This window comes from Gambusia affinis, linkage group LG06, assembly GCF_019740435.1.
Source record: "Gambusia affinis linkage group LG06, SWU_Gaff_1.0, whole genome shotgun sequence".
In the NCBI taxonomy this organism is placed as follows: domain Eukaryota; kingdom Metazoa; phylum Chordata; class Actinopteri; order Cyprinodontiformes; family Poeciliidae; genus Gambusia; species Gambusia affinis.
The window spans coordinates 29483279-29511130 of record NC_057873.1 but is presented as its reverse complement, the minus strand read 5'-3'; the positions used below and the strand labels follow the sequence as shown (position 1 = coordinate 29511130).

Genomic DNA, 27852 nt, shown 5'->3' with positions numbered 1-27852 from the left:
TCAAACCACAGAGCAAGGGAATCCGTCAGACTAAAGGGTATTACAAATCAAAGTGTTGCAGCGCAAATTCAGGAGAGGAGTGAGTTCCTTTGCTGTAGTCAAAATTTTCACAAATCCATCAATATTTCATCTAAAGAAGACTTTTTTTTCTTTGCTTCAAATTGTAATGATGTCCACATACCCACATTGTCAAGCTTCAGTAATAATGGTGAGCAACAAAAAGCAGGTGCAGAAGTTAAAGATAATGTAACATGCAATCTAAGACAACTATTTTTAATCCTGTACCTCTGTGGGAGGCACAGCCAAGCTTCTGATATAATATTAATGTTTCAAAATGGCTTCATTTTGCCATCATTTCACTCCTGAAAGTTTGCTGCCTGTAATCAGGTTCCTGAGGGCCTGGCAGAGACTTGGTTCCCCTGCCTGTATGCAGAGCAGAGTAACACTCCAGACCACCTGTTGCTGACTTTTCTGAGTCAGCAGGATGACTCATAAAAATTCAGAACAACAATAAAGATCAGGGGCTTCATGCACAAAGCGTGCGTGTGCACAAAAAATGTGTGGCGCCATATTTTATGCACAAGTCGGTATGTATAAAAATTAACTTTGCGTCAAAGTTTGCGTAGATATACGCACACTTTTTCACTGGCGTGAAAACTACAAAGCACCAAAACTGAAATCTGACTGTGTTCAATGTTATTTAGACCAAGAAGCATCAAAGCCGATGGGTTTTTTTTTTGTTTGTTGTTTTTTGATGACTTTAATATTTTGTTGTTTAAAGTAAACAATGAAACTAAACCGCATTTATTCTGAGACAATAACCTAACACACACAAAATAAAGAAAGCAAAAAATAAAAGGATGCGGAAACCTCACTAGAATATAAAAAATACATTTCTTCAGTTTTTGTCTCATAAAGATGTAAGGCACTGTGGCCTGTGCGCCGAAGCGAATGAAATGCATCTATGGGGTCATTTCAATCTCACAAAAAACCCCCGGGTTGGATCAGCAGATTAACTCCAAACAGGTTTGATTATTTTTAAGGTGATGGAGGTGTGTAGACAATCACACGTATTCAAGTAGCTGCATAAAGGTGAGCCGCTAACTGTGGAGCGCTTTGGCTCTGATGGAGAACTTCGTCAATGGAAGGATTCAGAAGGAGCGCTTGATCATATTGATCAGCTGGGAAATGTTGATGATGGTTTAATAGCGTTTAGATTAATCCAGACTGATCATCCTGGAGCTCTGAGCAGAACTTAAAGAAGGAGCTGTGCAGTACCAGTACATGATTCTACTATTTATAATAAACGTCCATTTTACCCACTCAAATGACTCTGACTGTCTTCAAATCCCGGCTGAACGCTCTGCTGTTCAAACAGGCATTTGTATGATCTCTTTATTTTCTTTATTATTATTATTATTATTTGGATTTTTTTTCTTTCTTTAAAATGTATTATTTGTATTTTTGTGAGGTTACCTCATGTTCCCTGAAAGCACCCTTTAAATAATATATATTATTAGTAGTATTATTATTAGTATTATTACAAATACTTGTCCTGCTTCAAACAAGGACGTTGCCATGGTAATTCCTTCACGTGGTGGCAGACTTCCAGGTATTTGTACTAATTTACATGCTGTATGTATTTATGGAGACAACAGGGCGGACCAGTAGCTGCGCTCTATTTCCTGCAAATTAGGATTTATAAAGGAAAGGTGCGCGGCCACGTGCGCACAGCTTTATACATCCGGATTTTTTTTGTGCGCCGCACTTTTCTACGTTTTTCCGTACGCCAAGTTTTAGTGTGAAAACTGTGCACTCTTTTATGCATGAGGCCCCAGATGTGAAAAACTCCTCGCATTAAGCTCGGGCAACCAAAACAGTGTCTGTGGCACTTATTAAAAACTCAACAGACACGAAATGGAAGAGCCACATAAATTAAATCTTCCCATTTGTCCCTCTGTATCCAGCAGAGATGAGCAGTGCAGTGATTTAGCTCATCATGCAGGGCCGGTCCAATGCTGTATGAGGCCTTGAGCAGAATTTGACTTAGGGGCTCCTTTTGCTGCTAAGAACATCAGCACCACTAACAGCATTTCAATGCAGATCTAGTGAAATCTGGGAAGTGGAGGGTGGTTTAATAGGCCGATTTTAAAAGCAGTCAGTCATAATTGTGATTTACTGACATGTATTTGTGTACAAACAGAGCTCAAAATCAAAGATTTAAACTCATAGCATCAGATTGTAACACTAACTATGACGACTGTTCTTTGAACTTTTACAAAGTAAACATGCCAGCTCCTTAAAATTTTAAATTCAAATATTAATATATATTTTTAAATGTATCTATGCTGAATCCATTAAACTAAATTTAGTGACACTGATGTTCTCAATAAACAAATGTTACATTTATATATCTGTGTTAAAATATTTGCATTTATGGGGCCCCTGGAGGCCTGGGGGGGCTTCTGGAGCTGCTGACTTACTTTGGATTAAACAAAAGTGCAATTAATTGACATTTATTTTAATAATGTATTCCCATAACAGATATAATTACACAGTAATATTTTTACATTTCCTGTCAATTTAACATCTTTTAATAGAAAAACATGGTGGGCAGCTGGTGAACGCCCACCGACCACCAGAGTCAGCAAGTTCTCTTGGGTAAACCCTGTGAGCAGCTTTTAACTGAAGTTAGCTAACTGAAGTTAGCTAACTTCAACCAACTGATAAAGAAACGGTTCCCTGTCATTTCTGTGAACCATGCTGTTTGTTTAAATGCATTTCAGACATTTTTGCTTATGTGGAGCATTTAATGCTATTTTTTCCATTTAATGCTAATTTTCTGCAGAGCCTTGGTATCACTTGAATAATTAGCAGTTTTTTAATATAAATATATGCAGATGCTTCAGATATGATTCCAGGTCTATTTTAGAATGCGTATGCTTGAGCAGAAATGTTTATGATTTCAAGTTAAAACTGAGAAGAACCCTTTAGCTTCTGTTTCAGGGCTTTGGTAATACTAGTTAGTGGACAGGAGCAGAGCTTCCAGGCTGTGACAGAGGAGTTAAACAAAACAAAGAAGAGAGGATGAAAGGAAGAAGACAGAAAATTCCCTGGAAAAACAGCTTTCCATTGGATGCTTCTTGTCTGATCACTCCAGTAGACAGCAAACACTTCTTCAAGAACTTCTGAAGTTTCAATCAGAAATGACAGCACGGCCTAGTTAAAGTTCCGGTCTGTACCACGTCTGGATGTAACTCTGCTGAGCCGGTCAGCAGTGGTTAGTTGAACAAATCAATGCCAGATGTATTCAATAGTATTTTCAAGAAGCTTATACACTTTCAGGATTTGTTGGTGCTGCAGAACCATCAGTGTTGTATCTACTGTGATGCTGGATGCATGTGTGCAAGTCAACAAGGATGAAATAAACACTCATATGAATGCTGAGTTTATATAATGTTCATTTAGGGCATCATTCTAACTTTTGCTTTGTTTCTGTTTTCCAACCGAAGAGATGATCTTGAAGTGAACACCTGATTGGCAACATATAAATCTCAACCTCAACTGGTGACTTGGAAGACATCTTCTCCCCATCAGCAGGTCAGTTCAGGCTAGTTAGCATGGTCATCAATGACAGTGGATAAATGGTTTTTCTGTAACGGTAAGTTGTTTCTCCACCATTAGTGCATTCAGCAGCGAGTACATGAGGCTAATTGATCCAGATCCAGGAGATCCAATCAGAATCCTTCAAAACAACAATGTCTTCCTGTTAGGAATTAAACACGCAGCTATTTGTGTGAACAGATATACAGAGAACAGTTGACTGTCAACAGGCTAGTTTTACGTAGCATGTTAGCAAGTTTCCCCAAGAAAAACCAGCTGAGCCTGGTGAGAGGCGGGACAGTCCACCAGCAGCCCACTATGGGTTTGTGTTAAAAATGATAAAAGTCAACAGAAAATTTAACATGACTATTAGGACTAATAATAGTCATGTTATTATAATTATTATGACTAATGATTAATATTTCAATCAATATTTAAAAGTGTTATTGGAAGACATTTAAACATGCAATTAAAGAGTGTTAAGAAATACTTGATATAATTAAAACAAATTACATCAAGTTTTTGCACTTCACTTAAATTCTAATCAAATAATCAGCCAGCCGATACTAAAAACAAGGCATGTAATATAGGTAACATTCAGAGCCAACAAAAGGGCTCCCCAGACCTTCAGGAACCCTTAAATACTTAAATTTAGATCTAGAAGTTTTACATTTGTTTATAGAGAATGACAATATTATTTAAAGGTCCACTATTATGCAAAATTCACTTTTAGCATAATAAAATGTGAATTTTATTGTGTACAGAAACCAAACGTGTTTCTGTGTCTCCTGCTTCTAGAAACAGTCCAAAAGAAAAACAAAAACACTCAGCCGTTTTTTGGGAATAAGTAAATGTCCTGCTGGTGTCGGCAATTGTTGTGTCACAATTTGTTACCTAGCAACCCCAAGCCAGCCCCAGTCCCTCATCTGGCAACCCAAGTCCAGCTCCAACCAGTTCATTACAAGTTACCGCTGCACAATGGCTGCTGAAAAAGGAAAATATTTTTTATCGGCTGCAATACAGAGCAGGTTCAAGTGTTTTCAGTAATCTAGAACCTGTGACTGGGAAAAACACAATATTGGTGCATTTGCTATAGTAAACTGGAAGTAATAGTTTACATTAAGAAGATGCAGTGTTTGTGAAAACATATCGGACTCTCATTCAAGACAGTCCGACATTTTCAGATTTTTTTTTTTTTTTTTTACATATTAAGAGACACACTTCCCCTCTAACCTTGCAAATATCTATTTTTAAAAAAGGCCACATTTGGTCTTTGTGCTGAACTATTGTGCTGATGTGAGCGGCTTGACTTTGCATCATGGCACACAGCTCCAAAGTGAAGCTAAAGCCTTAATGACAATATAAATGTGTCAGATGCTTCAGTGGTTTGTGGCTGGATGGTCATTCAGGAGGTTCTTCTGCTTCTGGGTCAAAGACGTACGGCTGCCCCTTCTGTTCACACATGGTTTGAATCCTTGTCTCTTCTAGGATTGTGTATGTAGTTTGTTAAATTTCTGGTTTCTTGTTTTCTATGTTCCCGGTATATTCTAACAACCGTTTCTCCCATTTCTTGAGATCACCTGCCTTCCATAAAAGCTGCACCCAGTTTCTAACCATCTACCTTCTCCTCATCCAGGAATCAACTCTCCTCCATCAATATTTGTCAGTCAGGGTCTTTGTCAGATCCTCCCGTTACTAACAGTCTGTCTCCCTGTGTGTCCATTGTGTTGCATATATTTTACTTATCTTTAAGTTGACTGTCGACATTATTTTTTTTTTTTTGCCGCCTGCCTCCTATTCACCATTTTATAGTAAGTTCTTTCGCACTGAGTCTATCTGTCTTTTTGATCAACCTTCTGACTCACTGCTAGTTTAGCTAACAAAGACTTATAATTTGCGACAGAATAAGAATTCTAACCTTCACATTCAAATGAATTTGAAAGATTCTGAAACGGTTCAGTACATGTTACAAGGCTGCTGATATTTCAAAGTGAAATGAAATACTCTTATTCAAACTGTGTGACTGTCCCACGGTTACTAACTCCAAAACAAAGGACCAACCGCTCGTCATTTTGTGGATGTCTCAAAATGACCAACTTGGACATATCAGCTACTGTTTTTATGTTCTCAGGAACTTACATTTTGTCTTGAAGCTGAAGAAGAAGTCTAATGCAAACACATGCTGTAGACAAACTAAGACTTCTGGAGCTATTACAAGTAAAATCACTTAAGTCAATCTGTATTCTTTTTCGCTCAAGTGTTTATCAGTTTATTGACCTCACATCACTAAAATTTCTGTATCTGACTCCTAGTTGATGTCAGATTTAAACATGGATAGATGAAGACCTGGACTTTTCCAGGAATTTTGAACATTCTGCAGCTCTTAGGTGTGAAAGCCCAGTCTGCTGATGAATGGAGTTTGTTTTAGGTTCCCTGTGTACTCTGCTACAACAGAGTTAATTACTAATTATAACACCAAGCATAACACATTACCAGAGTGTAGATGTGTATCATGTTATAAACCCTTCATTAAGTTTCAACAGTGTGATCCACATGACATTGGAATAGGTATTGGCTGACAATGTTTTGCTGTTTCCTTCTCAAATCTTCTGTACTGAAAAATATCTAAATGTCAGCTGCAGGTTAGAACAGACAAAACAAACTGTGGAAGTCCAGTTGTTGCGTGTCTTCTGTGCTGTAATTACAACTGCAATACCAATTTGAATGGCAGGAGCAGCTCATACAATGATTGTGTCTCGCAAAGGGAGATTTCTAATGTTGGCGTCTGTAAATTTGGTTGCAAGCTCAGTGACACAAGATGCTCTGCATCTGACCTCCGACCCACATCATGTAAGCCGCAGCATCGCTAGGCAGAAAACATTGGATCAGGTATGATTTCAGTTCAGCAGAACAGTTAGTAACACTGACTGGCTCATTTCCAACATAATGACCAGCCACTTGTGAAGTCCACACAGACGTACATTTCCTGTAGTTGGTCCGGACTGAGGCCAAACTGTATTCACACCAGAAGCAGACAGTGTCAGAATTCGTTCGGAAGCGGACCGACGCCACCTCAAAAAGTGGATCGTGGTCGGGTTGTTCGGCCCGTACCAGGAGTCACACCCTAAAGCTAGCTTGCATTAAAGATCACTGGATGAAAATATTTTACTTGAAAAAAAATCTACAACATGAAAAGATTATTTTTTTTTTTTTTCCAAACTGCTTTTTCTGCAACCCAAAATCTGCAGAAAAGTCCAATATGGTACACTACTGCTGAGACTCAACACAGGCATCACATACAGCAATATATCTAAATGGACCTCAACTCCATTTTGTTGGGTTCTTATTGTCTATTATTTTTACACTCCTGTGGAACAAAATATTTTAGCTAATGACCATACATTCCACAGTCATCTTTCAATGCCTGTCAGGACTGATGGCAGCACCAATGAGCCTGTGCAGAGCCGTCTGAAGAGAAGGAGGTGTGAGAAGACAAGCAGGCTGCGATAAAGCAGAGCCAGAGGTGTTGGGTAAAGATGTGAGGAAGCACAGGCCGCTACAGTAAGTGAAAGGACAGCTGTATGCTGTGTGCCTGGCTGCCTGCCAGCCTGCTGAAAGGTGAGAGCAGACAGCTCCCCTTTACTCTCACAAACACACACAAGTAGCGGCTATGTATCATACATTTTCAGAGCTTTTTATTTTTTTTTGTCTTCCTTGGAGTAGATGATCAAAATCAGGTCTTAGAATGGCTTCCTTCGCTGTCTGCACCTTCTAATGGCTTTTACAGATTGATCTCACAATGGAAGTAAAACGTGGTCATCCCTGATCAAATCACTTCCAGCCTCAAACATACATTCTCCTTTACCACTCATCTCTATGCAAACTTATATTTATATGTTTTCACTGAAGTGTGTGTGGATTGATGTCTTCTTCCCCTCCACACAGATCTGATCTGCGATGTATAACGTGACACAACAGGCACATGTGTACGACACTGAGCCACTGAGTATTCATTGGCATATAGTATTAAATCAATTAACTAATAAAGTCTTTGTTGTGATTACTGGCACTAAATAGGATTGGATTTTACAAGATCTTACTATTTTTTCCGAGCTGCAATCCCAGTTCTGACTGAGGTGTCCTACACTAGGCCGAATTGATGAAGATGATTACCATAAGGGCGAAGCAGGGGGAAATGCTTGCTTTGGGTTTTTTTTTGTTTGTTTGTTTTGTTTTGTTTTTAAAATTTTTTTTTTTTTTTACAATTTAATCTCCGTCGTTCAAAGCCGATAATAAAAGGGTTTTCTCTCTCTCTACTGTAACATCAATGCTAAAAAGGCAGCAGCAGCCTCCATCACTAATGTACAACATGGTAAAGAAGCGTCACGTTTCGTGCACTGAATAGCCTACCTGTTTGTCTCCTGTAGCCTGATGTGAGCGTTTCAGAGAAAGCCAGGACATCCGCGTCGCGATTCGGTCCGAGTGGCTCCAGGCGGACTCTGGCTGGTTCCTAAGCAGCTGAATCGGGAGCCCCGTTTCCCGTTACTCTTCAGCTGTGCTCGGCTCAACACACCATTTACCGTTATGTGTCCCACACAGCTGCAGCAGAGAACAAGCCCGTAGTATTAACTGGAAGACGCTTCATGGCTCACATCCGACACCGGATCGTCGACAATAGGCTTCTTCACGTTACCGCGCTGCATGCATGGAGGCACACCTCTTATTCTGCGGTTGGACTTGGACCTGCTCTCCGGATCTCTTCACCCGACCATGCTGGCGAAAAAGCACAATGAAGTTGTCCTCAGAACTCAGTGCCTTCCACCCCACCGACAGTGCTACTGTGAGACGTCTGCAGGAACCAGTCTAGATTTCTCTGCTCCACGGCTGCTGCTGCTGCTGCTGCTGCTCACGATAGGGCCGGGTCGTCCGCATATAGACGCGCACAGCGCATCCTGGCGGAACGTTCTTTCTCTGTGTTCAGATTGTTGTGCTGTAAGGTGCTGTCATCCTGGTGCTCAGGTGCCCACAGTGCTTTAAGGACACCATTTCAAACACATTGTAAGCCTGCACAAGCTACACTGAGATGGCTGAGGAGTCATGGCAGTGTCCTTTAAATGTCCATTTCTGCTGGACTATTCATCCTCAACCAAACTGTCACACAAGTGTCTGTGTATAGAATGACCAACGTTTGGACCAAGTCATTGTTTTGCAAGTTACAAGTACGTTTAAAGTAATTCTACTCAATCATCAATCAAGTCATTTGACCAGATATGTAATTTAATTAATTTAATTTAATATGCAATGCAATTTATAAATTAGAGCGCCAGGCAAAAGAAAACTAACTTCAAAAACATCACAAAATCAGTTCTGATGTCAGTTTATTTTAAATAACAAATATATGGAGCTAAAACAGTCTCAACATTCACAAATGCACAGGAAGATTTACACATACACAGAACAAGTTCAAACTAAAACTATTTTTGATGCAAACACATCTATGGGGGACTTTTACTGCCATATGTCAAGCGCATATATTTTCAGTTTGCCAGCAGGATTTCATCTTTTTCTCAAAACATGTAATACTTGTGCTTAATGTGGATTTTTTTCAACAGAAATTTCACATGATAAACATTGAAAATGAGGCAAAGTTCATCAAGGAAGCTTTGTCTGTCACAAAAACAAATCAGTTTTCAAAATGTAAAGTAGTGGGATAAGTTTTGTTTTACTCTACTCACAATTTATGAATACTGTCTAATTTTGTATTGGTGAGTATACAAAATTATACTTATCAAATACAATCAATTGACAAAGCTAACTGTTAGCTTTGCAAATCAAGAAAAATGAAGTAGAAAGTCATAATGTAATAATTTTGTATGTATTTAATTATGTAGGAATTGTAGTAATAATAAAAAGAATAAGAATAAGGAAAACAATTAATTTTAATGTGTATACAATGTGGTACAATACAGCTGTGAAAAATTTAAACTTTAATCAAAACAAACTCTAAAGTTCTCTCCATGTAGAACAGCAGCAGATAAAATATACAACTGCTTTTCAAAAGTGTGAAATAAAAATGCAAAAGCAGATCTAGCCATCAAGTTTAGTAAATCACATTGTTGGAAGTAAGTTACTATATTCCCAGTATTTTTGATGATCAGCTTATTTATAGCATATTCATAAAAATAGACACACTCACATTAGGGTGCCAGCAATTCTCCTTATTTTGCTACACAATCCTGTTTGCTGCTTGTAGATCAGTCTTTCACATGATATCAGGTTGTTATCTGTTTTTATACACACAAACATTCAGTAGATTTGACCCAAAGACGGGCCAAGGCTCCTTCAAGACATCAGCACTTCAGCCAAATAAAACTCTCAAAAGATCTTTCACCACAAGAGGGCATAAAGGAGCCACTAATAGACAACTGAATTTGCGTTTCAACCATTAACATTAATCCCGTAACAGTCACACTCACAGTGCTTGTAATGTAAGTCAAGGGGTCCATGAGGACCCTGGTGTCATCATGATAATTAAGAGGTTAATAACTATAACAATACTGTTATAGTTATAGTTATAGTTATAGTTATAGTTATAGTTATAGTTATAGTTATAGTTATAGTTATAGTTATAGTTATAGTTATAGTTATAGTTATACAGTTATATAACAATAAATTTGCTTTACCAGCATTGTAAGCTGACTTACAAAACTTGCAAAATTAGCTCTCAATACCTTAATACCTAAACATACATGACCAGGAAAATACAAATACAGATAAAAGCTACTGAAGCACATTAACAAGAAACATATACTTTGTTACTTTCTACCTCTTTCCAATATACTGGATATTCCAGATGGAAACCTTTTAAGCTACTTTGATGAATTAATTAAGTATACTGTACTGTTTAATAGTGAGGATCGGTTGGAATGTATGAATGACTGAATTGAAATTAGTGATTTTCCTGTTATGTATCTTGAGGAGATATTTGTTGTAGCTACAATAGCCAGTAAATCAGACCATGATTTACATGTAAAAAGGGAGGATTTAAAAACATGCTACATCCACTTTAAAAAAATCTTGATGGGCCATTTGCTAACCGCAGTGTTGGCAGGCAGAACTGCTTTAGACTCAGCTGAGTCAGTTTGAATATTGGGGAGTATTTTTCATTTTATATTTTAGTATAACTTGCATATTTTATTTCATGATTGATGAAAAGATGGTCCAACCATGCAGATGGTTCAGCTATACCCAATTGTCACTACAGCCCAAAACAATCAGGACGTACAAAAGACTTCAAATAGAGACGTTGAACATCGGTAAGCCTGGCTTGGAAACATTAACCATTTAATTTTTAAACAAATGCCAGTTTACTTTCATTTTGTCTGTCTAGAAGCCATGGTGATTATGGTTACCTAACATTGCACTTGCCTACCATAATGGTAGTTCAGAAGTTTGGCATCTATACGTTAAAACTCAAGTTACTTTTATCGACATACATCGATTAAAACTGTGATTAACTAAATACTGATTAGGCGTTATTCTTTTCCCATGTGCATTAAGTTCCTCCAAAGCTCTCATTCACCCCATGGAGAAAATACACAAGAAACGGAGGGGATGGGGTGAGAGGGCGGAGGGGTGAAGGGTTTCCCAGTAGTAGGTCTCACTCTTCAGACTAATGAGAGAGAATGAAGGCGAAGTAACAGTAAAATGCTGACAACACGTCACTTCCTAACAATGTCACCCGTGCAGATCCAGAGAGGTAGGAGGAAGAAATGAAAAAAGCCCCAGTTTTAACCCCTGGCAGGGTTTAAATCATGTTTGATTAATAAAAACACAGCTGAATTTAACAAGATGGAAAATAATAAGAGTATATTTTTCAATAGTAAAAAGCTGGTTTTGTCTGATTGCTTTGCTCCATGTTGTCTCACAGACTTTGAAACACAAGTTAAATATCTAATAGGATGTAATTTCTGAGTTCCAGCATTGAAAAGATTTTTCTGTCCAATTCCAGCAAGTGATCTTAGTTTGTTAGTTTTTTTCTATCCTGTTTAGTGTTTTATTTTTTTTATCATAACCTACTTTTCCTGTTTGCTATGTTAAACATTTCCTCCAATGTTTTCCCAGTTTTTCCCAGTTTCTTAAATGCTGATTCTCATCAGCCAGTCACTATACTCCTATCTTGCTTCCTTCTTTGTCATATTCTCATGTTTTACTTACTGTAGCTCACTTGGTTTGTTTGTCTGAGGATGTTCTGAATTTTGCTTTTTGCCCTTATTTTTAAATTGCTATTAAAGTTTCTCTACATTTTTAGCTCTGCCTGTTTCTTCCCTGCATTTTGCACCACTCAATGCATCAGCATGTTGGAGTAGCTCTGTTAGCTGCATTTATTATTATTATTTTATGTTTTAATTTCTCCCCGTCTGGCAGAGAAATTACTTCTTTCTTGGGGGGGATGATAATTCTCTCTAGCTTTGGATGCTGTGCAACTAGAAGGATTTCTATTGATATTGTTTTTAGTTTTGGCCATACGCTATGATATGTAACCGTAGCAACATAGTGGTGTACAAGTGGGAGCAGCTGAATAACGTTAGCTGAAATAATACCTCAAGAGAAACCACAAATCTCAGATGAGTTTAAAAGGAGGGATCGTGTTTATGGATGCAGAAGCAAAAGGAAAGAGGAAAGGAGGAAATTCAAACCAGAAAAAGGGACATCACTGGCCAACAAGTTTAAGATAATCCTTTATTACTCCCACAAGTTTGAAATTTAAGTTGTCATGACAAAAAGTGGACAGAACAGGAGTAACAGGAGTGGGGCTTGGTGGTGTGACCCATGTACAGAGGGAGGCCTTGGTCCTCCATGCATCCATCATGGGTTCACGTCCTGGCCTGATGACCATCAATGCACATCTTCTCATAATCCACCTTCCTGTTTGTCTATTGCAAAATAAAGGCCATTAGAGATAAAAACCTATCCATCCATCCATCCATCCATCCATCCATTTTCTATACACCCTTGGTCCCTAATGGGGTCGGGAGGGTTGCTGGTGTCTATCCCCAGCTAACGTTCCGGGTGAGAGGTGGGGTACACCCTGGACAGGTCGCCGGTCTGTCGCAGGGCAACACAGAAAACAGACAAGATAAAACCTAGAGTAACAGAAATGTAAAACGACAATCATCCCCACTTTATGATGGAGCAGTCTGCCATTGAAGGAGCTGCTCAGTGCTGTCAGAGCTCCCTGCATGCTGCATGCTGCCATTCTCCTTCCACACAACACCTCTCCTGGGTCCAGAGGGCATCGTAGGACAGAGCTGTCCATCCAGATCAGCCTTTTCAGTCTCTGTCTGTCCCCAGCAGATCACAGCAGTCTGAAGTCTGTGTGCTTTACAGACTCCAACGCCTTTCTGCCAAGCTCCCTGACTATACGAGCAAACAGATGTTTAAAGAGCAGCAGGAAAAGAAAAGAAAAGCAGGTGCATTAGCAGTGCGAGTCAACAACAGATGGTGTCATCCATGTTACTGTGAAGTGTCATCTCTGCAGTGAACACTTGGCAGTAATTTTCCATCCATATTATTTACCAAAAGAGTCCAGCAGTGTTATTTTGGCAACCACATATGTAATCTACATAAACTGCATGTGTTTTCCACTCTGTAACTATTCTGCTGCTCCTTTGTGTGACATCTACATGAACTAAATCTGTCTTGTGCAAAATGACTTCAGGCTTACTGATCAGAATCATGACAGATTTCTTTAGATTTAAACTGAATGATTTGTAGGTTTCGAGAGGAGACTGGCAGTAGGATTCTCTGTGAGAGAGTAAATAAGACCTCCACGCCACAGAACACATACCTTGTAAAAACAGAACATTGTTTTTATATAATTACCTCATGAATTATTAATTAACTTCTTACAGAAAACAAGTACAACTTCTCTTGTGCAATTTCAATGAACTAAAATATACCACAAAACAAATCTTAACCACAAAAAAAAAAGATAAATGATAAAACACAATCAGGTGTGCACTCTGTTTTAAAGAAAAAAAGTAATTATGCTTCCTCTTAGATTCACTCAGTGTTTTAGTTTCCCCAACTTTGAATGTTTTTTTAAAATCCCAATCTTGTTCAGTTATGTTGGAACGTCCATCTGGATCGATTATTAGTTTGTCCTGAAATGTCAACTTGTTCTGTTCATCTCAGGCCAAAAAGCGAAAAACCTGGAAGGTGAAGAAAAATATGAATAAATGCTTCTCAAGCGTCTCTCTTCCTGCTTTTTTATTACATTTTTTATCTTTTGGTTCCTCCCTCCCTCCTGGCACAGTGAACATCCACCCATCCATGTCCTGACCTGCAGCAACATTTCATTTCATTTTTTTTTATTTATTCTTTTTACCTCAACTGAATTGTGCACTTTTTCTGTTTTAAAATATTGTTTCTCTATACATGACATAGTTGTTGCAAGTAAATCTTCAAACTATCATATCTAGCGCTTCTTGTCAGTCATACTTTACTGTTTCTCTTTCAGACTGGAAAAATCTCAGGGTTTGTTTGGAGTCTATCCAGGTAGACCAGGTCCTTGGTCCACACTTTGCTTCGTCCAGAGGGTCTGGGCTTTCAGCTGCTGAGAAATGATAGCTTCCTGGACTCTGTTGAAGTTGAAAATTTTACCCAATCGCTAACATTTGCCCATGGCGTGTGTAATGTGCCAGTTTGACACTGTGAAGCTTTCAGGATATTTCCTGGGCTGTACACAACTGTTCTCCACTGCAAAGTGAAATGTGAGCGAGCCGGCTGCTATGATAATTTCATACTTTTAGGTGTGACCAACACGGACCGAATGTCCTCGTTCAGTTTCACTGCTGCCGTTTCTAAAACTACAGCTAGACTGCGATTCTAAAACAGAGCAGAAAATCAATGTCACCATTCACAAATTCTCCTTCTGTTCACTGACTGGCCCAGTTGAAATTCTAACAGAGGAATCCAAGACAATGGTAGAAAGCCCAGACTGAGCTGTGATGTGAGATTTGAACCGAGTGGAATACTGTAGCAAGGCTAGGCTGCTTGAAGTCCATTCTTGGTATCTATAGAAGAGGCTGTAGTGAATAAAGATGAATATTTTCTTCATCTTGTGGACCCGTTTTTTATTGTCTACATTAAATACAGAACAAATAAACTTAAACACGGTGTATTTCCCAGTTTTATCGTTTAGATTTTTAAGGTCTTCCTGAAGGGATGCTATTCTTTACTTTTAATTTATGTCCATCCTGAGTCCGTGTCTCAATGAAAATTTTATTATAATTCCACAGTGACAATAAAGATACCAATAAAGATACAAGATATGGTTTTTATTCTTTACATAGCAAAATTTAATATTTCTTAAAAATATAATCTTAGTTACTTCATTATGACAGAAAGAAATGTTCAGTAACTGTATGTGGATATTTGTGTTTGTGCCTAAACTTCACGAAGAAAATAAACACATGCATTACACTACAGTTGGCCACAAAACTGCACCCGTTATCAGCCAAACTTTAAGACTTGCTAACTTTACAAGAAATCAAATAGTAACAAACTAATACTGAAGTATTTACTTTTATAAGATTTGATTAATGGAGGACAAGCCAACAAAGTTTGTTGTGATTTGATCAACAGAAAAGACTACAAAGATTTTAAAGTCGACCATAATTAAATAAAGTAGATCTTCAACAAAGCGGAGCTTAATTTTGGTTTGTTGAAGAAACAAACAATCCTCTGAGTAAAGCTGTTCTGATGTTCAAGGGTCAAAGAGCAGTGTTAACATTTTGACAATTATCTGCTGCTTGCTATCAAGAAGGAAGGCCTCAATGATTTCTTGGTTAATATGTAACTTATCTGACTCTTACACAGTCGTGTAGTAATGTTGTCAGTTTTTAATGATAATTAAAGTCTTCAGCACAATGAAATGATTTTAAATTCCCATCTCATATCTAAGAGATTACAAGGCGAGACAAGAAGAAGACAAGAAAAAGAAAAATCCCCCCAAAAAATCCTCTTACGATCCCACTGCTCCTGTTCTCAGTTCTAACAATCTTAACATCTGTGTTCATGTTTTCCTTAATACTCCTGATAACATCAGAAATCAATGAAGCAGTACATGGACGCATGTGCACACAAATGGTTAAAAGTTCCAGTTCGTCACAACAATAGTTATCGGACTGAATGAACTGTGACAAGGTGTTGGTCACTCCACAAACAGCCCCTTTCAAATCCCTCTCTATCTGCTATCTTCCGGGAATACTAATAGGCTCCTTGCAGAGTAATGTGACCAATTGAATCCCCCTGGCCCTGGAGCTCAACGCTGCACCTCACAGTGGAGTAAAGAGCAGCAGCTCAGTCACACTCAGAGACAACCTCAGCGGAGAGAAATCTCCCCCCTACCCCACTTTTTCTGTTGGACTCCTTTTGGGATTTTGAACCTCCGTTTTTCCAAGGAATCGGTGGCGCTCTCTGAATGAGCCGCAGTCCTGTGTCTGCTTAACAGAGCCAGTCTAAGGGGAACAGGTCAAAGGTTCTCCAGGTTGGCCCTGAGTGCAGCTCTAGGTGAGTTCTAGCCCCAGCATGATGCTGTCCTGAGGTGAGGTTCTGATACCTGGATGAAACGGGGCAACAACTGGTGATCAAATCAGACATGGGGATTGATTGCAGCTGAAGAGTTGTTTTTTCAGGAACAACACAGGGAAAGCTTGTGTGTGTTTTATCATTGTTATAAAATGCTGTAAAGAAAAATGTTTTCAGCTTAGTCTTTTTTTTTTGTTTTTAGCTAAAACTATTTGTTGGAATCAGAGAGAACTAAGAGTTGGTAATCGACCAACTGACTGAAAACTAGTCCAAATATTCATCTTTAAATGAGTTTAGGTTATTACACGTCTGATGTTGCGGTTCAGACATGCTGTGAAGTGATAAAGTTAAAAATGTAGGAAACAGTGGCAGCTGATCACACATTACATAAACCTCTGCATGAGCTCAAGGTAATGAGCACCATGTCTCTGATGTGCTGCTTCACGCAATCAGAAATCACTTCAACTGCAATGATACAGTCACATGAAACACTGAGGATGTTTCTGCTGGCTGACATTTTTTATATGTATATATATATAAAAGCTAAAGATTTGTTAGTTTTGTTATATCAAAGTGATGTTGTTCTTTTATTATCCATGGTGCAATCATTAAAAAAAAAAAAAAAAACATGCAGGCGCCTCCAGGAACCCGTAGTGAATCAGTTTAATAATCATGTATGTGTGATTACAACTGTATGTAAAAATGTAAGTTGTGTTTTGTAGGATACACAGTAGAATTGCAGATCTGCAGATCTCTGCTCTCTTAAGGTCAGAGTTCATGGTTGAACAATAAGAGAGGTAATCAGATCAGAACCACTGCTTATCAAAAAGAACTCAAAGGCCCATCTCACCTTTACCAAAAAGCTCCAAATGATATTCATGACATTTAGAACAGTATTCTGTTGACTGATTAGATTACAGTGGGATGTGTCGGGTCCCGTTGTGGGTACTGGAACATCCACCCCAAAATAATCAGCATTTCCTTAAAACAACATCATTTCAGTGCAGGAAACACTGCAGAGATCCTCCGTCTACAAGCTGGTCCAGGAAGTCTTTTATCCCACACGATGATCTGCTTTATTGATGGAACCTTAAATTCAGGAGAATATTCTGCCATCCTAAACTGAAGCATATGTAGGTTATGCAGCCATTCAATGAGGAGGATGAGCAGGGTTGTCCATAATGTTCTTGATTTTGTAAAGAATTCGTCTTTGTGTCATCATTCTCAGGAGTTTAATATGACCTTAATAATCATTCATTCTTCAAAACCTATCAAATATGGCTGAATTGAAAGCAGTTCTGCAAAGAGGGGTACAGAGTTCCTCCCCAGTCTAAAACACTCACTGCCATCCCACAAGTTTGGACTGGAGGCATCATCAGGTATTAGATTGGGCCAGGCTGGTTTTCTTAGCTTTAGACATTTAATAAATCACGTCATCGTTTGAAAAGTGTGTTCTTATATATTTGAAAATAGAATTAATGATCTGAAACATGTAAGTCTGATCAACAAGCTCTTTCACAGCTCAGTCTGATGGGAGTCTGGAATCACATCCTGACATCCCGTATGCAAAACCGAGAATTACGCTAATACTATGCTAATGTCCTCATCCTCTCATAGCTGGTTTCATCAGAACTGTCTCAGTTTGAGTGGGCTTGAAACTGCGACATGTGACAATCTTGCTGGGAATTATCCAACTATTGTTTTCTTTTCTGGGAAGAGAACATTTTCCAACCAAATCAACTCCAGACCCGACCTAAATGCTGATGCATGGCGACCCAAGTTTTAACTTTGAAGAGTAGAGAAAGCACAAAGCCTGACATGGAAGAGAGTGGTTTTATTCATGGAATGGAGAGATTTGTTATTTGTGAAGAGTCATACAGCCATGCAGGGAAAGCTCCCTGCAAGACACATTCCTACTCTGCATGTCACTGTGTTGCTCAGACTGATTCCCAGCTGAGAGCCGCTCTAATCTCCTGGCAACAATATTGACATAGAAATAGAAACTCTGCAGAATGCAGAAGTCTAGCTGTCAGACTGTCAGGACTGCCGGCCCATACATCCCATACAGCTGCTTAAATTAAACATGACTGTTCTGTACATTCAACCTAATTTTGAGAATCTGTTTTGGCCCGTTACATGAAAAGAAGGACCCTAAAATTAGCTGATTTCAACATGTCTACAACCGATTCCATGGCTAGACCTGTCAAAAAGAAGCTCAAGGACAAAACATTTCATATTGGAATATTTAATAAAAATGTAAAAATGTCTGTGTTTAGTAGTTCTATTATTTTTTGCACTTTCAGTTGGCACCGTATCCACAAACTATGATTACAATCATGTTTATTAATAACTGACAGCACTCTCTCTGGATCAGCGCCAGAGGCTGAACGTCGGAACCATAAAGAAAGGAGCAGCTTCAGAGTGTTACTGCTGATCAGTCACATGAGTTCCTCTGAAAGAACATCAATGTCAAAGTTTAAAAACTGTGTTACTAACATTCATTTTTCATTTTTTTCAGGGTCAATTTTGTTTGCCCTGTTTGAGATCTGCCTGCAACCATGACAACCAAAACCAACAGTAGCGTTCTGGCTGGCAAAGCGTCCTCCTGCCCCCTGTTGTCTTCTCCCCCTCGTCAACGTCTAGTCACCAAAGATGGACACTGTGCGCTTAATGCCCCCGCCTGCCCCTCAGACTCGTGGCGCAGGAGCTGGGGCAGAGTCTGGCTGCTGGCTCTGCAGGATTTGTGGGGACTATTGGTGAGTCTGCGCTGGAGATGGGTACTCCTCGCCTTCTGTGCATCCTTCATTGCCCACTGGCTGTTGTTTGCCTGCTTGTGGTACTTGCTGGCCCATCTCAATGGAGACCTGGCTGTGAAAAATCATGATGACCCCCCACAGGATCACGTGGTTTGCGTGAAACATATTACAAGTTTCACTGCTGCCTTCTCCTTCTCTCTTGAGACCCAGCTGACCATTGGCTATGGCACCATGTTCCCCAGTGGAGACTGTCCCAGTGCTATAGCACTGCTGGCTGTGCAGATGTTGCTGGGGCTTATGCTGGAGGCCTTCATCACAGGTACAAATTCTGACCGAAGCATGAGAGAACACTCTATGCTAGATGTAGTAAACATGTCTGCAGTGAGGCTGTGCTCAGGAATTAGGCATAATGTAATACTGACAAAGAACTACAGAATTCTAAAGAACAGATTCAACAAAATGTGATGAATGTGAGAAAATCACCTTAAATTTGATCTTAAAAGGTTGAAAAACATCATGCTTTAATGAAAGTAGAGCATATATGTTCTCTTCTTTTGTAAATACCATCTGATACTTGCAGTGTTTAAAATCTTATAGAACAGACTGTTTTATTCCACAAAATATTACAGTCATAAAGCAAGTACTGGATATAATTCTTCATTTAAAGAGTATATTTTTAATCAGACATGTATTTAATTATTTTTTCAGCAACTGAGTTGGTTTTGATGACAGTCGGAGTGAGACAGCATGCTTCAGGAATTGGCTACATGGTCCTTAATGAGTCACAATAAATAATAAGGCATGGACTTCAGGAAGTAATATACGAGACAAATGTTTGTTCTTCAAATAACAAAATGTGAATGAGCAGAAAAGAACAAGTAAAAATAAATATGACTGCGACCCCAGAAGGATAAGAAGGTGTAGACAATGAATGTATGGATGGATAGTGTCAACTCCAAGAGTGAAAACCTTTTACTCTGTTTTGTGGTAGAGATCCTTGTAGACAAACATTCATAGTTGTTATTTAGAGACAGCAGTAAACCTGGCAGTCATTCTTCTGGATTGTGAGGAAGCCGGAGTACCCAGAGTGAACCCAGGCCTGCAGAGGGAGAATGTGCAGCATTTTCAACGTTAAAAGTCAATTTCCACACTGAGAAATGACTTATAGAATAAAACTTGACTAACACTCACAATTGTTAATATACTTTTGCTATATGGAGAGAAATAACACCTTAATATCCAATAGTGGAAGACCTCTATAGCATTGTAAGACATCTATAGCATAAAATTTAACGCTATGCTCAGCATTAATCTCTGTTAATTCAGTGTCACAAAAATAATAATTAGATGCTGTTTTACTATAAACCTATTCAACATTTATTGAAATCAATAATAGCATAAAATATTTAAAGAATTCTCAGCTAAGACTTAATATAAAACTTTTAAGGTAAAACCAGTATTTGTAAATCATGATGAATTTATATAAAAATCTTTAACCAGTTCTGTTTAAAAAATAAATAAATAAATAAATTCACATCATTAGTACCATTTGTTGCAAAAGACAAATTTTCTTATTTATTCAAACAATATTAATTTTGTTTGTTGTAGAAAGTAAAAAACATTCATTTTCCTAGAAGGCCAAGTTAACATTTTTGCCACAAATTACACAAAAGGTTTTCAAATTAGACCTCTGGGTTGACAGAGAGCAATTAAGAGGATCTTTGCTTAAGTTCTTGATAAAATCCTGTAGAGCCAGGTCAAAGTAATGCAGGCAATTTTTTAACATGGAGAAAAAATTATAAATGTATAACAATTGTCAGATAACAGACTTGTACTTTGCTTGCACCAAACAAAGGACAAACATGTTATTATTTTACCATAATAACGTGTTTTTTTTAAATGAACGCATTTGAAAGTTATAGCATTTAAAAGTAGAAGGCAAAAATGTGCCAGATTATGTCAAAAAGATGACCACAAATTTGTTTCTAAAAGATGATGATTGACAAACAAGTGTAAAAAAAAATCTTGAATATGAAACTTTCAATATGAAAATATATTAAGTGATATAGAAGAATGTTAAGATAGTATCAAAATCAAAAATGATCAAACCATAAAATGGTGTTTATGTTCTTGGGCAAACTTGTTGCATCATTATAGTCCTGGATGCTTTTTCCACTCCAAGTGTGAAAATAATGAAAGGAAAAAAAGTTAGCTTACAAAATTTCTGCTGAAAGTTAAATGTTTCAAGCTTTCCCTGTCAATGCAGCTAATCAACAGTCTGGACACAGGCACAAGAATACGTTGCAATGAAAGGAAGAAAAATAGTTTTCAAACAGAATCCATTTCATATTTGACAAGAAACAGAGAAAAAGTGGAGGAAGGGAACAGATGATAGTTTTTGCTAAAAAATACGCAGCATGAACCTTTCAGCCTGGGATGCAGAAACCTTGCCAGATCTTTTTCAGCCTCGGCAGGAAGGAGCAATCAAGCTCAGAAGGAGAATGGCTGAAGTAAGATCACCGTCCCAGAACAGAAACAACACAGGATATGAGAATAAAAAGATTGAAAACTTGCAACTAGAAGACTGCTAACACTCGGAGATGTCCAATTGACTTCGACGCCCCTTGGCATTTCACATCTGTCATGTGTAATGCATATTTTTGACCAAAAAAAAGTTCTGTCTGAAGAACCATGTTACTTTAATATGCTGATTTGACTAGAAAATAATAATAATTAAAAAAAACAAACAATAAAAATTGAGGAAACTTACTGTGATTTATCAGGCAAGGTGAAGACGTTGAAAATGGCTCTGAGAAAATTCTGATCAGTCTGGCAGGAGGTGAAAGGGGGCGGAGCTCTTCGGAGTCAACATAAAGAGGCATTTTACTCTCACTGCTGTTGAATTGACTCTCATAAAGTTCCCCTGCTCTGACATGCTGATTTGACACTTGGGATTTTACTGTGTACTTTTCCTGCTGCTCTTTAACCCTCCTGTAGTCCTACGATGGGTGAAGTGGACCCTGTGTGAGCTTTGTGTCCTGTATCTAGTCCTGGCAAAGACGCAGGACTACATACAGGTTTCGGGAAGTGACGGTCTGATGGGACACCCCCATCACCCTCACTGTGAACTGAGGCAGGACTGGAGGAGGGTTAAATCTCTATCTACTCATATAGTCAGGAAGTCAGGCAGAGAGATGCTGCCTGACTTCCTAGCAACTCAGTTGCTAGGATATATGATCCATAATTCCTCAAGAAATCATCAAAAATATTCTCGAATAATTATGTATAGATGCTGAATAATATTCTTTGATTTTCATAATAAAAGTATAAAATTGTCAACTAATATTTTTATGATGCCAACTTAAAAGTATGAAAATTAACTAAATATCTACATGAATGAATTATTAGAATAATTGTATCATTTATTCTATATTATCTAAATAAAGAACAATATCAAGGTTTTGTCATGTCAAAATCTTCGTCGCTATAATAAAACAGCTAACCTCCATTTAACACTGTCTAGACACAATAAATTCTTTAAAAATCCTTTATTCATCAGAGAGTTACCATATATTCTCAGATAGGCATACATGTGGAATTCTATTATTATATTTCTTTATCCCTAGCTTAAATAAACAATTATCCCCACAGCAAAGAGAGGAGTGTGCTGAGCTGAATGACAAAGATTCGCTGGCAAAGATTAAATTGTGTTAATCCTTATCTTGATATTGCTCCGGCGTTAATTGTTCAATATTTGGAAGCGCTGCCAACACGCACTGAATGACTTCGTTCACTTTTTCCACTGCCATTGCAAAACTACATCTATAAACAGGCTACAATTTTAAAAGAGTGCAGAGTTACATTTATTCAGAGAAATAAAGGTCAGTGGGAGAAAAAAGAAAGAGAAATCCCAAAGGGAGCACTGGAGGGAGATGAGAATCGAGTAGAATTGCAAAGTCTAGCACAATTCATAAACCATAAATCATAATCTGCCCACATCACATGGTTACCTGCTCCTCCAGTCCTACAGTAAAAGCCTATGGAGGAGTTAACAGAATTAGGTTTTACATATTATTGTGATGTGCTTTAGGATGTTATTAGATATTCCTTTTTTCTCTCAATAACTTGCTGTTGCAAACTGTAATGCTAATATAGTTCATGTCCTTGAGGTATAAACCACCTGTTCACCTGTACTGATGTGACAAACACCATCAAATCTATTTGACCGCACTGAAAAACATGGAGGACTATCTTCAAACTACACCGTGCTTTTGGGATATTTGAGATGTTCACAACATAATGTAGTTGGCATGATATAATCTTACCAACTGCAAGCTCAAATAACTCTGAAACTAGGCTTGTTACTATGTTACTCCAATAAAATGAAAAACTGTTTGATTATCGGTTTTGTTTTGGATTTGACCCTCCTAGTTTTTCTCACAAAGGAATGCAGATATAGAGGAGTTTCTGTTCGGATGCATATTTCTTCATCACTATTTGAGCAACCAGAAAAAAAAAAAAACAAGATTAATCAATTAATTTACCCTCTTAAAAGACACTGACTGCTGCATATTAACATTTGAACATATGTAATCAAGAAGCCAACAAAAATGCGAAAAAATGTAATTAATCTGGCAGCTGTAAGCCTCATGATGGAAGGGCTGTTTGGCTTCCTAATCAGATTTAAGCAACAGTTCTTTAATCTTCCAAGAGTTGTATTGTGTGGCCGAGAGCCAGATCTCCCAACTGCACAGTCACATTTAATTTAATTTAAAGACAAATCATTTGGTAGATGTTGGAGAACATTGCATGGTTTTGCAGCTGAGGTGAAAGATTTCATGGAACATTATGACACTATCCTGATGTATCATTTTCAGGTGCATTTGTAGCCAAGATTGCTCGTCCTCAGAAGAGAGCAGGAGCCATCGAGTTCAGTCCCCAGGCAGTCGTGGGCCAACACCAGGGCCAGACGTGCCTCATGATACGAGTCACTAATCTTATTCAGCGACCTCTGGTGGACGTGAAGGTGAGTGCAGTGCTCTATGAGGAACAGGAAGGCCAGGCTCTGTACCAGACCTCCCTGGACTTCCACTTGGACCATTTAGGCCAACAGCCATGCCCCTTCTTTATTTTCCCGCTTACTTTTTACCACCGACTGGACCGCCAGAGCCCCCTCTACCCTGCTCTTTGTGAAGGCACATCCAAACACTTTGAGCTAGTCATTTTCCTAACAGCATTGCAAGAGGGAACTGGTGACTCCTGCCAGAAGAGAGCCTCTTACTTACGCCAAGAAATTCAGTTTGACCGGCGATTTCTACCTGCCTTGGGGCTGGATGCTCGGGGCAAGTACTTGGTGAGCAAAGAGCACTTTGACACCGCCCACTCCAAGGACCCTTTGAACAAAGATTGTGTGGTACAAATCAATGGTGATGACACTGACAGGATGGAGTAAACATGATAAACAAGAGCTCCGACTTGGACAGCAGGAGGGGTCCTTTGCACATGGATGTTTTGGTCAGGAGAATCCAGCTAACTTTATTTTCTGACCTGTAAAATACTGTCAGAAATAGGTGATCCTGTTTGTTCCCATCACTAGTTCCACCTGTGCATTTCAGTTTGAAGTCTGTGCAGCCTCTGCCATTTTTTCCTTACCTGATTTACTTGGGTCACAGTTTGTCCAAACTGTGTTAAGATGCAATAAAGAAGGTGCAACAGAATAAAATAAAATATTGTCTGAAGCCGCGGATGAATAAAAGGCCTTAATTTAGATTGGACATGTTAATGCCACATGGGTCACATATTATATGTTTCACATTTTCATCATCTGATCTGACTTGAATAAGATACAGTCTTTAACAAAATCATTGAACTGCCTTTGGATATGTTCACCAGTGTTATTGAGAGCTGTTACCGGTTCAAATATATTCAAAATGAGACATTGTTCTATTGAGTTTTAAATACTTTAAAGACAAATAGAATATTTGTGGAAATAAATCTTTGTAGCTGTCACAGAGTTCCTAAAGGAAAACATAATCCCTCTTCCAGAGGCATTAAGAGAAGTGAGACACATCTCCAAAGTGACATGCAAAATAAGAATTCATAGTGAAGAGGAAGCAAGACAACGGGAATCGTTTTTCTAGTAAAAAAAGAAACCAGTATAGACACTATAGCTACATGTGATGGCTGACATGTCACACAGGCAGAGGGCACTGCAGGATCTGAGTCAAGTTGGCGTGACGTTGGCCCCCTTTCTTAACTCAAACTAAACAATATTAGTCCACAATGCCTGAGCTGCTTTGTGCAGCACAGTTTTTCTTGTTTGTGCCACCAGGGGGGGTTCTAGGCATGGATGCAAGAGGAGGCAGGCAGAAATGTGAAGGGAGCGTCATTACGAGTATATTTTATGCTCCATGGTATTTATTAACATTGTTGACTTGTGTTTTCTTCATGGGATTGAGGTCAACTGTGCCCAACCCAACAACAACAAAAAACTTATAAATGTATAAGAACTTGATGATTAAAGATGCTTTTCATCCAAGATTGAACAACCAACAGCGTAACACTTATCTACTTGGAGGGTCACTATGCAGTTCTACATTTTACTCTGCTATATTTATTACAGTAGAGTAAAATGTTCTCTAGTTCATTACACACATATTACTGTGTATACACTATATACATGATATATATTAACATCCTGAATGGGGTAGCTTGTCAAGTAATAAGCAATTTTCCCTTGGGGACCAATCAAGTATGTTCTATTCTATTTTATTTAAAGATAGGAAAAAATCTCCAGAGGTCATCATAGGTCAACTAGTCAGTCCACATTCACAAAATCCAAAGAAATATGGCATCAATTAACTGAGCTATGTTGGTGTTGGTTAATGCAGGTAAAATATTTTAGCACGGTTAATTGACACCAAATTTACTTGATTTTGTAAATTTGGAGGAGGCTGCTTGACCTGCGATGACCTCTGGAAACATTTAGTAATATCTTTAACATGATAGTGGCACAAACAAGGAGTTTTGCTGCACCGACGTTTCACAAACTTTTGACACCAATTTCGTTTAATTTGAAGAAGTTGGGGGGGCAACGTCACTAAGGTAGCAAGACGCAAAATTGTGCGAAGATGTAAAGATATTTATTCATTTCTGCAATTCTTCAGGTCAAATCATCTGGCAGGTCAAAGTCAGAAAAACTGAGAAAGAATGCTTTTTTCTAAGCAACCATCCATTTATTAGTTTCTTTCCTGTTTTTCTGAACAACTGCAGATTAAAAAAAACTTTGAAGACTTTTAGAATCATCACAGATAAATATATTTTGAGCTGTATATTAAATGCATTTCTTGTATCCTCAGATTTCAGTAGACTGTAAAGTATTTTTATGCATATTGTGTGTCCACAAAAATTATATCTAGAACTCAGCTAAGAACATGGGTCTCTGCAGAAAATTTATTAATTAGCATGAAGTGCAGTTAAATCATATTTTTTTAAAAAACAAAACATTTGTTATTTGCAGATTTGGATCTGTAGTAATTTCAGGTCATCTGACTCCCATTGTTCACAAAGTTGCTTGTAAATAATTACTGCGTAAAAACCCTGAGTGTGTTTCTGATCATTTTCTTAAGTTTTGATGTTCTTGAGCCTCAAAATCAGACAAGGTTTCACTTCAAATGTCACAAATACAAGCCAGCTTTAAGCATAACATCACCACACCCATGTCTAAAGTGAGGTTTCTAATATATGAGTGACCTTCATAATTACTAATAGACAAACAGTTAATGATTTATTTGTATATGATTGATTTTAGCAGGTTGTTGTCTAAAATTATACAAAGAAAGATATTTTGTATTACACTGAATTTTTAAAATGTTTTTGGAGATTTAGCCTTGAAAATAAGCATAGTATGTTAAAGTTGTAGCATGTAACTTTATATATATATATACACACATACATATTTGTTGAAACTGCATATTGTGACAGTATGGTATGAGACAAATAATCTGTGAAAAAAGCTTCTCTGCTTTCTCCCAGTGCTAACTGGAAACAACCAATCAGAGCCTTGAGGAGGGTCTTAGTGCTGTCAATCACTCTACATGCGGCGCTGCTTACCACTCCCTCGCTCTCTGCTAAGCTGCAGTTTCTTCCTTATAGAAGAGCCTGCTGTGAATGCTCATGCTGGTTACCATGGCCACTGATGACGGCAGATAAAAAGTTTTTCTATAACGCAAAGTTGTTTCTCCACTACTAGCATATTGTGCAGCGTGCACAAGCTTGATTGACAGCACTGAGACACTCCTCCTGGATCTGATTGTTTGCTGTTTGTGATCAGGAGAGGTGCATTAAGTCAGGTGGTAATAGTAGCTCAGGGGGGAGGTGCAGGAGCTAGATCTTATGTTGTTTATCTCATATTATACTTTCATAACATGACAGTTTCAGAAAATATGCCAAAACATATTTTATGAAAGTTACATATTGCAGTATTACAGTAAATTCCTTTTTAATAAATGTTGTATTTACATTATTTGATTATAATCAGATGGTTTTTTTCTATATTGTTTTCAAAGAGATCACTTAGACGCGTGTAAACGTCATTGAACCTCATGCTTTAGTGACTTTATACACTGACTATAATGGGAAATAAACTTTTTTAAACAAACCCAGACATGACAAACGCTGATTCTTTTGGCCTCTGTGTCTTCATTCTGTGTTGATTCAACTTATCAGTGAGGAGGATCATTTAACTTCAAAACAGTGCTGCTGTCTGCTGGCGTTTGTCTAGTTCATTGCACAACATTTTGTCCCACTTCTGAAGAATCACTGAGCATACAAGAGTTGGAGTCAGTTTAAAAAAAAAAATGTACAAGTGTCCAGTTAAAACAGGAGACAAACTTTCATG

General features: G+C 38.2%; 2 protein-coding genes across 5 annotated transcripts in view; one reads left to right on the top strand and one right to left on the bottom strand.

Moving 5' to 3' along the window:
* Positions 1 to 8562, bottom strand: part of fat3a (FAT atypical cadherin 3a) — a 59814-nt gene extending 51252 nt beyond the window's left edge. For both annotated transcript variants that reach the window (XM_044119397.1, XM_044119399.1), the window contains exon 1: positions 8014 to 8562. The gene's annotated coding sequence lies outside the window, so the exon portion shown is untranslated. The remainder of the gene's footprint in view (positions 1 to 8013) is intronic.
* On the top strand, positions 976 to 27624 carry kcnj13 (potassium inwardly rectifying channel subfamily J member 13). Of its 3 annotated transcripts, XM_044119402.1 has the most exons (4): positions 15973 to 16179; positions 18716 to 18953; positions 19158 to 19272; positions 23831 to 27624. In XM_044119402.1, exons 2-4 carry the CDS (start codon positions 18756 to 18758, stop codon positions 24403 to 24405), a joined length of 888 nt encoding a protein of 295 aa, XP_043975337.1. In that variant the 5' UTR covers positions 15973 to 16179; positions 18716 to 18755; the 3' UTR covers positions 24406 to 27624. The 3 variants fall into 3 exon arrangements, with proteins under 3 accessions (XP_043975336.1, XP_043975337.1, XP_043975335.1); XM_044119401.1 differs by lacking the exon at positions 15973 to 16179 and adding an exon at positions 976 to 3600 and having other exon boundaries at positions 18716 to 19272; XM_044119400.1 differs by having other exon boundaries at positions 18716 to 19272.
* The last annotated feature ends 228 nt before the right edge of the window (positions 27625 to 27852 follow it).

Coding starts and splice junctions, on each gene's coding strand:
- kcnj13 (XM_044119401.1), top strand. CDS start 18,756: ATGACAACCAAAACCAACAGTAGCGTTCTGGCTGGCAAAGCGTCCTCC. Junction 19,273..23,830: donor GCTGGAGGCCTTCATCACAG/GTACAAATTCTG, acceptor TATCATTTTCAG/GTGCATTTGTAGCCAAGATT.